At 38.2% G+C, this 13485-nt stretch overlaps 1 protein-coding gene across 7 annotated transcripts in view; it reads right to left on the bottom strand.

The window, feature by feature from the left end:
- Nucleotides 1-13485, bottom strand: part of OPRM1 (opioid receptor mu 1) — a 241527-nt gene that overhangs the window by 191074 nt on the left and 36968 nt on the right. Inside the window, exon 2 of one of the 7 annotated variants that reach the window (XM_012506133.2) lies at nt 12452-12564. The exons of the other annotated variants lie outside the window; for them this stretch is intronic. Coding sequence (XP_012361587.1) covers nt 12456-12564 — 109 coding nt within the window. The 3' untranslated portion in view covers nt 12452-12455. The remainder of the gene's footprint in view (nt 1-12451; nt 12565-13485) is intronic. 7 annotated transcript variants of the gene reach the window in all.

Below are 13485 nucleotides of genomic sequence, written 5' to 3'. Positions count from 1 at the left end.
GGGCCAATATTCTACTATGTCCATGTTTATTTGTCCTTAGAATATGGGCCCAGGTTAAGCATTCATATTTACTAAAGTGTTACTTTTTGTTTTGACTGTACTAACATTGCTTCTAGATGTTTCTCATGTGTGCTAAAGATAATTGATGCATTCTGACCTATGATTGTTCTGAAAGCACAACTGTTTTCAAAGGGCTTCTTTGACCAATTATCTTTCCAAAAATGTTTTGGTCTGCTAAATTTTACAACTTCATCTATTTCAACTAGAATGCTGACCCAATATATTCTGCTTTAATATCAACTTAACTTCAAACAACTGTGTGAATAAAAACATGACAGCTACAACAAACATCATTTTTCATCTTTTTACTGGTGTTAGAATTTTTTTGATATAGCAGAAGACATATATATTTATATAAAAATTTTTTTAAAGATGCATAAAAGCAAGGGTGTGTAGAAAGCATGTTAATTCCTTCATTCATATGCTGTTATTATGAGTTTCTAAATTGCTGAGAAAATAATACTCCTGTGGAAATGATCACTGGTGTGCTTTATGTGTTTTAAGTTATGCTTTGTGGCATTGACTAACATACCAAAGTCTTTTGTGGAAATGTGATGTATTTGTTTATATGCAGACAATTTCTTCTTTGTTCAGAATAGTGGTCCTTTTCTAAAAGATAGTGTCAATTTTTCTTTTGATAGTTACATCTTAAATTCCACAAAACTGATACAAAACTTTTTAAAATGTGAAAGTTTCAGGTTTGACTTCCAGCTTGATTTTTCTCCTGCCTGTCTTCGTGTGATAGGTTATTCATAAGTAGACTGGTCATCATTTCAATACAGTGACATAGTAACAAATGTCTGAAAGGAATGATTCCTGAGATTTTCTTCCTACAAATTCCACTCATACAGGACTCTGCTCTTCTGTGCCGATATCCTTACTATTTGTAAAATTTTTACAATATCTACTTTGAGAAAAATACTTATAAATTATGGTCAATAGCACTTTTTTCATTCTTTTATGAAAATGAACAAAGGCCTTTTCCACTCACTGCTATCTTGCCTCTGAGACATAAATAATACCTTTAACAAAATTTGAGAAATGGAATAAAGACCTAAATTAAGAAGTTATTGCATTGATGGGCTTGGTGATGGAATAAGATGAGCTATAGTAATTGATTGTAATAAACCTTGAGAACAGTGTTTTTCTGATACTGTGATGGAAAGAACACAAGGTCAGTTATTATAGTCCTATTCTTGGCATTTATTAACTGGTAAAATTGTTTAATTTTCTTATCCACTAGACTGTACCTTTGGGAAAAAGTCAGACTGTGTCTATTTTGCTCACTGATATCTGAAACTCCTAAGAGAGTGCTTTGTACATAGTGCTCAACAAACGTAGTTCATGTTTATTCTTTAAAATTAGTCTATTTCTTTAAAATGAGTCTGTTAAATGTCTTCCCTGTTTAGACTCACAAAAATTTTATGAGACTCAAACTGCTCAATTTAGGGAAAAATGTAAAGTTTTATAAAATTAAAAGGACTAAAGGAATATCTTTAGTCCTTAGATATGTGTTTTATGTATTTCATAAGGAAGTTGAAAAAGCTTCCTTTTGTCATCAGAAGGAAAGACTATTTGAAGGATTTCAATTAATGCTATCTGCTTTTAATAGGACTACCAATTTCAGTGGCCTTGGATCTTTAACATGCTCATATTTAATTTTATTCAGCCCATGTGGTTTTCTTTCCAGAGCTGATGGGGGCTGAGTAAGAATGAAATTATAATGTTGATAATAATTTCCCTTGTTCTTCTTGGCAGGCGCAGTGAGGCTCTGATGTTCAGGTTATACTGCTGGCAACGTTTTTCAATTAACATTTAATACTCCCCCAGAAAAAGCTCAACCTCTCACTGGCACTGAACCCAGCATTTCAGTGAAAAAACACTCGGAAACAAAGAGGCCTTCCCTTCCATTGATCTCCTTGTTCCCACAGCTTCTGTACTTGGAAGAATCTTAGTTCTCAGGGGCACCGTAAGATTCCAGGTTGTCATTCTCTGCTGCATCCTCTGCTTGCTTTATTTATAGAGTTTACTGTCCTGAGTTAGGAAGTTGACAGACATCGCATAGCAAGTCCTGGAAAAATCCATCGTGAAGGTGTTAGAAATAGACACATGGGCCCACAGAATTGTCGTTAATGCGTCCTTCATGCAGAAAAGAGCTCCATCAGGCCGGGCGTGGTGGTTCACGCCTGTAATCCCAGTACTTTGGGAGGCTGAGGCGGGTGGATTATGAGGTCAAGAGATCAAGACTATCCTGGCCAACGTGGTGAAACCCCATCTCTACTAAAAATACAAAAATTAGCTGGGCATGGTGGTGAGCACCTGTCGTCCCAGCTACTCGGGAGGCTGAGGCAGAAGAATCACTCGAACCTGGGAGGTGGAGGTTGCAGTGAGCCAAGCTGGCACCACTGCACTCCAGCCTGGTGACAGAGCAAGACTCCGTCTCAAAAAAAAAGAAAAAGAAAAGAGCTCCATCATTTGACCACTTTTACTGTGATTAGAGAATCAGACTCAACAGGGGTCAGGATGACTCTTTATAGGGATGAAATTAGAAATGCCTAAATTCTCAAAGCTGGTGTTCAGAGAACGCCATTGTTGTTAAGTTATTTCTTCTTATTCAAATGAACAGTGCTGCTGAGGATAAAGGAGTTTTGTCACATGCAGTTAGCATTTAGACTTAGATCCTGCTTGAGATTCTTTCACACCAAGATTTAAGTAACAAAAATGCTGTTTTGTTTGAACTTCACCGGTTTGCATATTTTTCCCCCACTGACTTTATTAGACAATATAAAAAGACTTATCAGTAGGGAACCAAATGAGTTGCAGTTACCTGTCCTTCGAATTTTCTTCACATAATCATGTCCCTGACACGATGGTTTTGGAATGACCCAGTGCATGTAGAAGGAGTTGATGGGAATGAAGAGAAGAATGACAAGAAACAGTGATACTCATGCAAAGCCTAGCTTCTCCTCTGCGCAACTTAGGAGCCTAAAAAGATAAACTGTAATTTGAAATATTATAATGGATAATATATCTGAGCTAGGGAAAGGCAAAAGCCCTGAGTGAGTGTCGGTAGGTCGCACACTGATGGTGTGAGTCCAGAGGGAGGGAAGATAATTAGGAGCTAATAAAACTCTTTAGCTTTTATTTATTTTTTTGTTTATTCATTTATTTTTTAAGACAATGTCTCACTCTGTCACCCAGACTGGAGTGCAGTGGCACCATCTTGGCTCACTGCAACCTTCACCTTTCAGGTTCAAGTGATTCTCCTGCCTCAGCCTCCCAATTAGCTGGGATTATAGGCACAAGCCATGTTGCCTGGCTAATTTCTGTATTTTTAGTAGAGATGAGGTTTCACCATGTTGGCCAGGCAGGTCTCGAACTCCTAACCTCAAGTGATCTGCTCACCACAGCCTCCCAAAGTGCTGGGATTACAGGCATGAGCCAACGTGCCCAGCCAAGCTTTACAGAACACTTTAGAGTTTACCACATATTTTCACATATTTTTATTATCTAAATCTTATCTATTTGGACCTAAAACCCATGTGAGGTTGAATATGGCTATTTTTCCTTTATTAAGGGTTAACTAATGAGATTCAAATAGGTTAGGGATCTAGTGTAGTCACTGGGAAGGGGCAGACATCTAAATGTGTCTGCTTTTCAAGTTTTTTTTTTTTTTTTTTTTTTTTGAGACAGAGTCTCGCTCTGTTGCCCAGGCTGGAGTGCGGTGGCGCGATCTTGGCTCACTGCAAGCTCCGCCTCCCGGGTTCACGCCATTCTCCTGCCTCAGCCTCCGGAGTAGCTGCGACTACAGGCATCTGCCACCGTGCCCAGCTAATTTTTTATATTTTTAGTAGAGACGGGGTTTCACCGTGGTCTCGATCTCCTGACCTCGTGATCCACCCGCCTCAGCCTCCCAAAGTGCTGGGATTACAGGCGTGAGCCACTGCGCCTGTCCTAAGTTTTTTTTAATTTAAACTTTTGTGGGTACCTAGTAGGTGTTAGGTGTGTATATTTATCAAGTATATGAGATGTTTTGATACAGGCATGCAATGCATAGTAATCACATCGCAGAGAATGGAATATGCATCCTCTCAAGCACTTATCTAAACATGTCTTTCATTACATGTTTACTACTCTATCTACTCCACTATGCCTACTCTGAAGAGAAATGATTGGTCAAATTTAGAGACATTTTCAAAACATCCTGAGCTTTTGCTTTTCTGGAAGGTAATTTAATTTACTACTTGTTCTATAAATAACCCCTTAAAGTTCAGAGAAGTAAAATATAAAGACAGATTCGTTCAATATTTTTCACAAACAGGACTCAGTTTTCTCATCCATAAAATGGATAGGTTGGACCAGACCTGTCCTTCTTGATCTTGGCTGCATGGTGGAGTCACCAGGGGAACTTTTACACTTACTTATGCCCAGGAGCTGCTGTCCCTGGAGATTCTGATTCAATTAATCTTAGGTGGGTTTCCTTTTTTTTTTTAAGCTTTCCAGGTAATTCTTTTTTTTTTTTTTTTTTTTTTCGAGATGGAGTCTCCCTCTGTCGCCAGGCTGGAGGGCAGTGGCGTGATTTCAGCTCACTACAAGCTCCGCCTCCCGGGTCCACGTGATTCTCCTTCCTCAGCCTCCCGAGTAGCTGGGACTACAGGTGCACGCCACCATGCCCGGCTAATTTTTTGTATTTTTAGTAGAGGCGGGATTTCACCGTGTTAGGATGGTCGCGATCTCCTGACCTCGAGATCCGCCGGCCTCAGCCTCCCAAAGTGCTGAGATTACAGGCGTGAGCCACCGTGCCCGGCGTACGCTTTCCAGGTAATTCTAAGGTACCACCAGGATTCAGAATCACTGGACTAGATGATCTGAAAGTATTCTTCTTCTACATGTCTAAGCATATTGTGGGGATTTATATAATGGCTCTGATGTTCCATGAGTTGATTGGAAGGAGACTCAGTTATTATTCATTTTATCTTGTCTGGGTTCCTTGCTAGAATTTAGATCCAATTCTTGCTTAAGAGAGTCTGGGAATTATAAAATTTTGCAGTGGACTCTATGTCACCCAGTTTAAACTCTCCTTTAACTTAACTCTTCTTGCAGACTTTTTCCTGATGGTCATCTGGCTAATCTAAAGAATTCCTTTACATGTGAGAAAGTTTCCTCTGAGCATGGCAGATCAAAGGAGCAGTCATTTAGATATGGATGGATGGGGACAAATTTAAGGATGTAGAGTCAGGCAGGGTGGAGATTTCAGTGAGTCTTAAGGAAATCATTAAACAAAACTGTAGACAAGAAGCCAAGGGATTATAAACTTCCTTAGAATACCTTGGCCTACCCTAGCACTCCTTTTTACCCAGCTAGACAGTCCGAGTTCCAAAGAATAAGTAATAGCATTTTCCAAAGCAACTTCTGAGAGCTGCAGAAAACATTTTTTTTTTAAATGAGCAATATGTAAGTCAGACAGAAAAGAAAAAAGATCCAAGCAATGAGCTTTTATGTTTGAAATGGCATAAAGAGAGTTTGAAGCTGCCACTTACTATCTGGTCACATGCAGTGGGTGCAGGGTGGCAGGTGTGCAGGCATAGGTATCTTGGAGGACAGATTTTATATTTGCCAAGAAGTTAATATGAATTTGCAGATGACAGTTTCCATTTTTCCTGAAAGCTTCCAAAAGATCGAAGACGAAAATACTGTGACAAGCCTAGCAAATTGCACTTACTTAACATAACCACAAAGCATATCCAATAGAGAGAAATTCTTCAGAAATGCTATTTTCTAAGCACTTACTCCTTAATCACTGGCTAAGGGTGGTAATAAACCTTGCTGATTATCTGAGCCAAATAAAGAGTTGAGGGTTAGAGACGGAGGCCTGGGGTGAAATAGAGATAATTTTGGGTGGTGGTTATTATAGCACAACTTCGACCTCAGTTCCAGAAGAGCAATATGCTCTGTCATAGAAATCTATGGCAACTGTTCTGGTTTGTGGTAACTTCATATTTGTGTTGCTATTTTCTGATGTTGAAAAATACTGTGAGTTGGTCTAGGTTTTTGTTAATTTTTAATTTTTGTGGGTATATGCATACCCCATAAATATACACACCTACTAAGTACTAGGTTATTTTAACAAAATGTTTTGCCTTCATGTAGTAAACAATATGTAATCAAATTTTCTAAAGAAGATGATGTGTTCCTATTTCATGACCACTGCAAGAATAAAATTTTACTTAAGATGTTCTGTATCAGAGTTTGGCAAATGACAGCTTGTGGGCAAAACCCAGCCTACCACTTCTTTCTGTGGTCTTCCAGCTAGTAACAATTTTACGTTTTTAAATGGTTGAAAGAAATCAAAAGAAAAATAATGTTTTGAGGCATGTGAAAATTATATGGAAATTCAAGTGTCAGTGTCCATATAAAGTTTTACTGAAATGCAGCCATATCCATTCATCTATGTGTTGTGTATGGCTTCCTCTAGGCTGCAACAGTAGAACTGAGTAGTTCTGACAGAGATTATCTGATTGTAAAAACCAGAAATATTTACTTTCTACCTATTTTATTTTATTTTACTTTAAGTTCCAAGATACACATGCAGAACGTGCGAGTTTGTTAAACAGGTATACATATGCCATGGTGGTTTGCTGCACCTATCAATCATCATCTAGGTTTTAAGCCCCTCATGCATTAGCTATTTGTCCTAATGCTCCTTGTCCCCTTGCCCCCCAGCCCCCGACAGGCTCCAGTGTATGTTGTTCCCCTCCCTGTGTCCATGTGTTCTCACTGTTCAACTCCCACTTATGAGTGAGAACATGCAGTGTTTGGTTTTCTGTTCCTGTGTTAGCTTGCTGAGGATGATGGCTTCCAGCTTCATCCATGTCCCTGCAAAAGACATGATCTTATTCTTTTTTATGGCTGCATAGTATTCCATGGTGTGTATGTAACACATTTTCTTTATCCAATCTATCATTGATGGGCATTTAGGTTGGTTCCATGTCTTTGCTATTGTAAACAGTGCTACAATAAACATACATGTGCATGTGTCTTTATAGTAGAATGATTTATATTCTTTCGGGTATATACCCACTAATGGAATTGCTGGGTCAAATGATATTTCTGGTTCTAGATCCTTGAGGAATTGCCACATTGTCTTCCACAATGGTTGAACTAATTTGCATTCCCAGCAACAGTGTAAAAGCGTTCCCTTTTCTCCACGGCCTCACCAGCATCTGTTGTTTCTTGATGTTTTAATAATCACCATTCTGACTGGCGTGAGACGGTTCTCATTGTAGTTTTGATTTGCATTTCTCTAATGATCCGTGATGTCGAGCTTTTTCTCATATGCTTATTGGCTGCATAAATACTTTGTAACTCTTATAGGAAAGACTGAGCAAAGCCATCGCTCTTCATGCAATGAATAGGTCTTATGTGCATCTAAATACAGTAAAATGAGATAAGAGTCTTACCTCAGAATCATTTAGATCCAAATTTTACGTTGGCTAATAAAAGTATTTTGGTATAAAATAGGATTTTACTTTCCAGATGGAATGTCTAGTTTACTTGTGCATTTTCACCATTCGCAGTTTGGAGGCAGCAGGCTAATTCACAGTCCTAGAGCCATTCAATTTTAGTCAGAGCCCTTTTTAGTTGTTTATCAAAAATTAGAGTAAGGATTTTGTGGCTGAATAAATTTTTCCAAAGTTTGCTAACTGTAAGTATCAAGTAATTGTTGTAATTGTTGTGATTTTATAGCTATAGCATGGTTATTATTTATTAGGTAAAAGTTTCCTTTCCATGTTTTAGAGTTTTACTGAAAAAAGCATAAGACTTCAGACAAATGAAATCCTACATTGTAAGGATAATTTTGACGTTCACATACTTACATTACATAATCACAATTTTACTTAAACTTCTATTTTAGAAATATACAGGAATCATTTTAGTTTTGAAAATTTTATTTCAATATGCAAAATAAAACATGCTAATATATATTTTAATTTTAAAATTATTTGTTTTTTGTGGCTATGTAGTAGGTGTATATATTTACGGGATACTTGGAATGTTTTGATACAGGCAGACAATGTGAAATAAATGTGTCATGAGGAATGAGGTATCCATCCCCTCAAGCATTTATCCATTGAGTGACAATCCAATTACATTCTTTATGTTATTTTAAAATGTGCAATTAGCTTATTATTGATTATAGTCACCCTTTTGTGCTTTCAGATAGTAGGTCTTACTTATTCTTTCTAATTTTTTTGTACCTGTTGGCCATCCCCACCTCCTCCCACCCCTCATCAGCCCCCACTACCGTTTCCAGCCTCTGGTCACCATCCTTCTACTCTCTAAGTTTATGAATTCAATTGATTTGATTTTTAGATAACACAAATAAGTAAGAACACATAAAGTTTGTCTTTCTGTGCCTGGCTTATTTCACTTAACAGCATAATCTCCAGTTCCATCCATGTTGTTGCAAATGAGTGGATCTCATTCTTTTTAATGGCTGAATAGTATACCATTGCGTTTATGTACCACATTTTCTTTATCTGTTAATCTATTGATGGACACTTAGGTTGCTTCCAAATCTTAGCTATTGTAAACAGTGCTGCTGCAACAAACATAGGAGTGCAGATATCTCTTTGATGTATTAATTTCCTTTGTTTTGAGTATATACATACAACCAACCAAAATTGAACCAGGAAGAAAACCAAAAGCTGAATAGATCAATGACAAGTACTGAGATCTAAGCCATAATAAAAAGCCTTCCAGTAAAGAAAAGCCCAGGACCTGATGGCTACACTGCTGAATTCTACCAAATATTCGAAGAAGAACTAATACCATTCCTACTCAAACTATTCTAAGAAATAGAGGAGGAAGGAATGCTTCCAAACTGATTCTATGAGGCCGGTATTACCCTGATGCCCAAACCAAAGACATATCAAAAAAAGAAAAATACAGGCCAATATCTCTGATGAATATTAATGCAAAAATCTTCAACATAATACTAGCAAACAGAATTCAATAATACACTAGAAAAATCACTCCTCGTAACCCAGTGGGATTTATCCTTGGGATGCAAGGATGGTTCAACATATGCAAATCAATCAATGCGCTATGTATATATATATATATATATGTTTTTTTTGAGACGGAGTCTTGCTCTGTCGCCCAGGCCGGAGTGCAGTGGTGCAATCTCGGCTCACTGCAAGCTCCGCCTCCCGGGTTCACGCCATTCTCCTGCCTCAGCCTCTCTGAGTAGCTGGGACTACAGGCGCCCACCACCATGCCCAGCTAATTTTTTGTATTTTTTAGAAGAGATGGGGTTTCACTGTGGTCTCGATCTCCTGACCTTGTGATCCGCCCGCCTCGGCCTCCCAAAGTGCTGGGATTACAAGCATGAGCCACTGTGCCCGGCCAACGCTATGTATATTTTAAATTTGTGTGATGTGGTTAGGTATCTGGTGACTGATGAGTGAGCTATATGGGAATCCATTTTGTTTTCGAACGATTCTACCTGATTATAATAAAACATACAACTTGTCATCATGTCGTGAATTTGCTACCATATTTAATATGGAACATAGATTCCTGATTTTCTTCTTTACTAGTGTTTTAAAAATATTTCCTTGAGGAACATTTTATATATATTTGATTCTCATTATTTAAGGATTCTGTATTTGAAAATTGGCCTGTTCACTAAAATCTATTAATATTTACCCCCAAAATAATACTTGGCTTTTGCAGTCATTTGAGGACCTGTGTGGACTTGTGTAGAGCAGCAAAAAATTTGAGTTGCTCTCTGTGCAGGTTCCCAGGTGAGGCCAAACAAGGCAATGCTCTGCTGTCTTCTTTCAGCTTGCACTGTAAACAAGTGTCCTTTTCACAATCTATTTATTGCCACATTTTTCACATTTCTGTGTTTTTTTGTTGTTGGTGGTGGTGGTAGTGGTGACTTCACTGTTTAAAATGATCTCAAACATAGTGTGGAAGTTCTGCTTAGTGTCCCTAAGCCAAGAAGACTGTGATGTGGCTTATGAAGAAAGTACTTGTGTTAGAGAAGCTTTGTTCAGGCATGATTTATAGTGCTGTTAACCATGAGTTCAATGTTAGTGAATCAGCTATATATTAAATCAAGTGTCTTTAAACAGAAACACACATAAAACAAGGTTATGTATGCATTAGCTGATGAAAATTTTATAATCAGAGGCTCACAGGAATCTAGCCCTATGTATCCCCTAGAAGCAAAGCTTCAGTATTCACGAATTCTGTAGTCATAATGACTTTATGGAACATAACTGTCATGAATAATGGGAATTGACTATATTCACTTTTTATTTTTTTACTTCAAATTTTACTTTCTGCATTTTTATTATAAGAGTAACCACATATTCCCTTTTTAAAATTTGTAAACTCAGGAATATATGCATATATAGACATGTACGTGTTTGTATTTGAATTTATGATTTGCTAATATGTATCTATGGTACAGATCACTTTTCATGACTCAAGTGATAAAAGCTAAATATGTGGGAACAAAGTGAATTGAGAAAATTATTTAAATTAGATTTTATACTCGAATAATTTGAGGTACATCTGAATTGCTAAAAGCTTAGAATTGTACAGTATTTTGAAGATATACAGTTCTGTTGGTCAACTTTGAATGTTGGATTTCTCACCTAAACACAAAGAGATAGATATAGTTCAAGTCTTTAAGTTTTATCAAGTGACATTTTATAAGGCCATGAGAAAATGCATAATTTTTTTTTAACAATGGTAGCACGTATTTTGGGTTATATTGCAGGGAAATTGGTTGTAGGAGTACTTTGGAGAGGCTGTAAGAAAGGGTGGATTTAAGTTGATAATGGAAAAACAAGAAACATTTTGACAGGAAAAGAATGAGAGATATGTTATGGGAAAACGGAGAGAAAGAAAAATAAAGGAAACAGTATAGAAGAGATAAATATGAAGCATATTGGCAGATAGTGAAGGAATCAGGTTGGCCTAGTTTACTTAAACGTTAATTTAAATCACACTAATGGTTTTCAGTGAATATGAGTGGTTAATATTTGAATCACTTAGGAGACCTACTGTAAACTGAATGGGTTCCCCTCAAATTCACATGTTGAAAACCTATTCCCCAGTGTGATGGTATTTGGAGGTGGGGCCTTTGGGAGGTGATTAGGTCATGAGAGCAGAGCCGTTATGAACACAATTAATGCCCTTATGAAAGAGGCCCTAGAGAGCTTCCTTGCCTCTTTGCCTTGTGAAGACATGGGGAAAAGGTAGCTGTCTATGCAAGAGGGTCCTCAGCAAATGCAGAATCTGCTGGTGCTTTCATCATGAACTTCTCAAGCCTCGAGCACTGTAAGAGTAAATTTCTGTAGTTTGTAAGCCACCCAGGCTATGGTACTTTGTTATAACAGCCTGAACACATGAAGACACCTACTTACAGTGCATAAGCCAACATATTATTTAAAACAAACAAAAAGCAAACAAACAAAAATTGTACTTAACAACATTTTTGCCTGGACAGACACTTATATCCAGAACAGAATGATCTCTCTCTCGTTTAAACCCATCACACACTTCATCTTACGGGAAAGCCCTATCCATTGGTTTACGAAAGTTCACTTGATTAGATTTGGTGGAACCTCTTTGCATCAGATTTGGAATACAACATCCAGGATATGACTAATATCTAAAGGCAAATATTAAAACCATCTCCTATAAATTAAACAGAGAATGACAGACACAGAGAGAGAGAGAGAGAGAATTTTGCCCACGCTCCACCTTTGCCAATCATGCTTTTAGGCGTTATGCATTCCTAACCCTTAAGGAGGCAGCACATACTCTGACTCACTGTTTTCCATTCCTTGTCTTTCCCCATCTTGCACCCAGGCCCTCAGGTACACAAAACAGCAGGACCTTTTGCTTGGGGCTCCTTGTGCAGTAAGAAGATGACTTTCCCCTCTCCTTCCTGCATTTCTGCTCAAACATGTGATGCTCACCTGGTGGCTTCTGTGGGGTGGGGGTGGGGGGAATGAAACATGATGGGGTTGCACCTTTTCCCACTTAACCACTTGCCTATACTCTTGAAGCATACGAATAAAGGCTTGACTGTAGCTTTCTGTTTCACTTATTGTCCTAATCATAAACACTATACCTCGCATTTCAGAGCATGCTCACTCTTTCTCCCTTTGACAGAACCTATTTGAGCTTATATAGAATCCAAAGGGCTGTGATGGAATGGCAACCACGATTGTCTAGTTTTGTGGATGATTCCTCTTTTCCTCCAGATTGTATTGCTGGGAAAAACATGCTTTTAATAGTCACTGAAGTTGCCATAGGACATTTTAGTACTAGAAAGGGTTTAAGATTTTTTTAGTCCAATTTGCACCTTTTTACAGATAAGGAGAGTGAGGCACAGAGTGCCTTGAAGTCAAGCCACTTGGGGCCCTGAGCCAGGGCAAGGTCTCTCTTCCTTGCTGTTCTTCCTTTCTAAATTTATACCTGAGAAATTCATGGGGAAAGAAAAAAAGTTACCTGAGGCAAGAAAGGATGGATAAAGAAAGGAGTTGCTTGGCAAGCTCAATATATGATGCTTATTGTATATGATGTTTCTTGCATTTGATGCTTCAGCTCACTTTTGAAGACTGAAATTTTCTTGAGCTCAATTAATCACAAGATACTCTTAATGTTACTATATAACATGAAATTAATGGAAAACGGAGTGGTAGGTTTTTTTGTTTGTTTTCTTATACCCTCAGATAATTTGCCAGAAGGCACAGGAGGCTTTATTTCCTTTACATGGCACAGACAATTCTGCTCCTATCACCCTGAGCTCAAGAAGAAGTAAACTGAACACTGGACGTGACTGGTGCCCACTCTCTCTCCATTCAGCCAAACTTACCTGAAAAAGCCTTTCCTAAATCCCAAGGCAGGAACAAAAATGGAAGCAAAAGCTTAGCTTCTGAACTCTCTTGGTAGTTCTAACTGGTGCTGCCTATCAGAATTTTTCTTATGAGTTTTTGATAGTTAGGAGAAAACCTTTATTGATAGGCCTGTAAGAGCTCTATTTATTAACTAGATTTTACTGTGCTAACATATAGTCACCAATTATAAAATAACAGGAAGGATATTCAGCAGAGTGTGAGATACGACCTTGTGTGAAGGTGAACCATTTTGAAAAGTGGTTGCTTGGCAAGGAGTGGGAAACTGGAAGAGTAAACCAAGGAAGAAGAAAAAAAGGCATGTTCTTGAGATGGTCACAACGTGAACAGGGCCTTCTGACGTGCCTTGTAGTTGGCACCTCAGAATTGTGCACCTGAGGAGAGAGGGGAGCAAGGGCAGCATTTGTCCACAGGCTTCAATTTCCTGGTCAAGGGAACTTCCCTGAACTTCCAAATAGTGCCTTCGTGGGTGCCAGGCTGA

This window comes from Nomascus leucogenys, chromosome 3 (genome assembly GCF_006542625.1).
Source record: "Nomascus leucogenys isolate Asia chromosome 3, Asia_NLE_v1, whole genome shotgun sequence".
NCBI classification, from domain to species: Eukaryota; Metazoa; Chordata; class Mammalia; order Primates; family Hylobatidae; genus Nomascus; species Nomascus leucogenys.
Note: the sequence above shows the minus strand (reverse complement) of the source record. Positions and strands in the feature narration are given on the sequence as shown.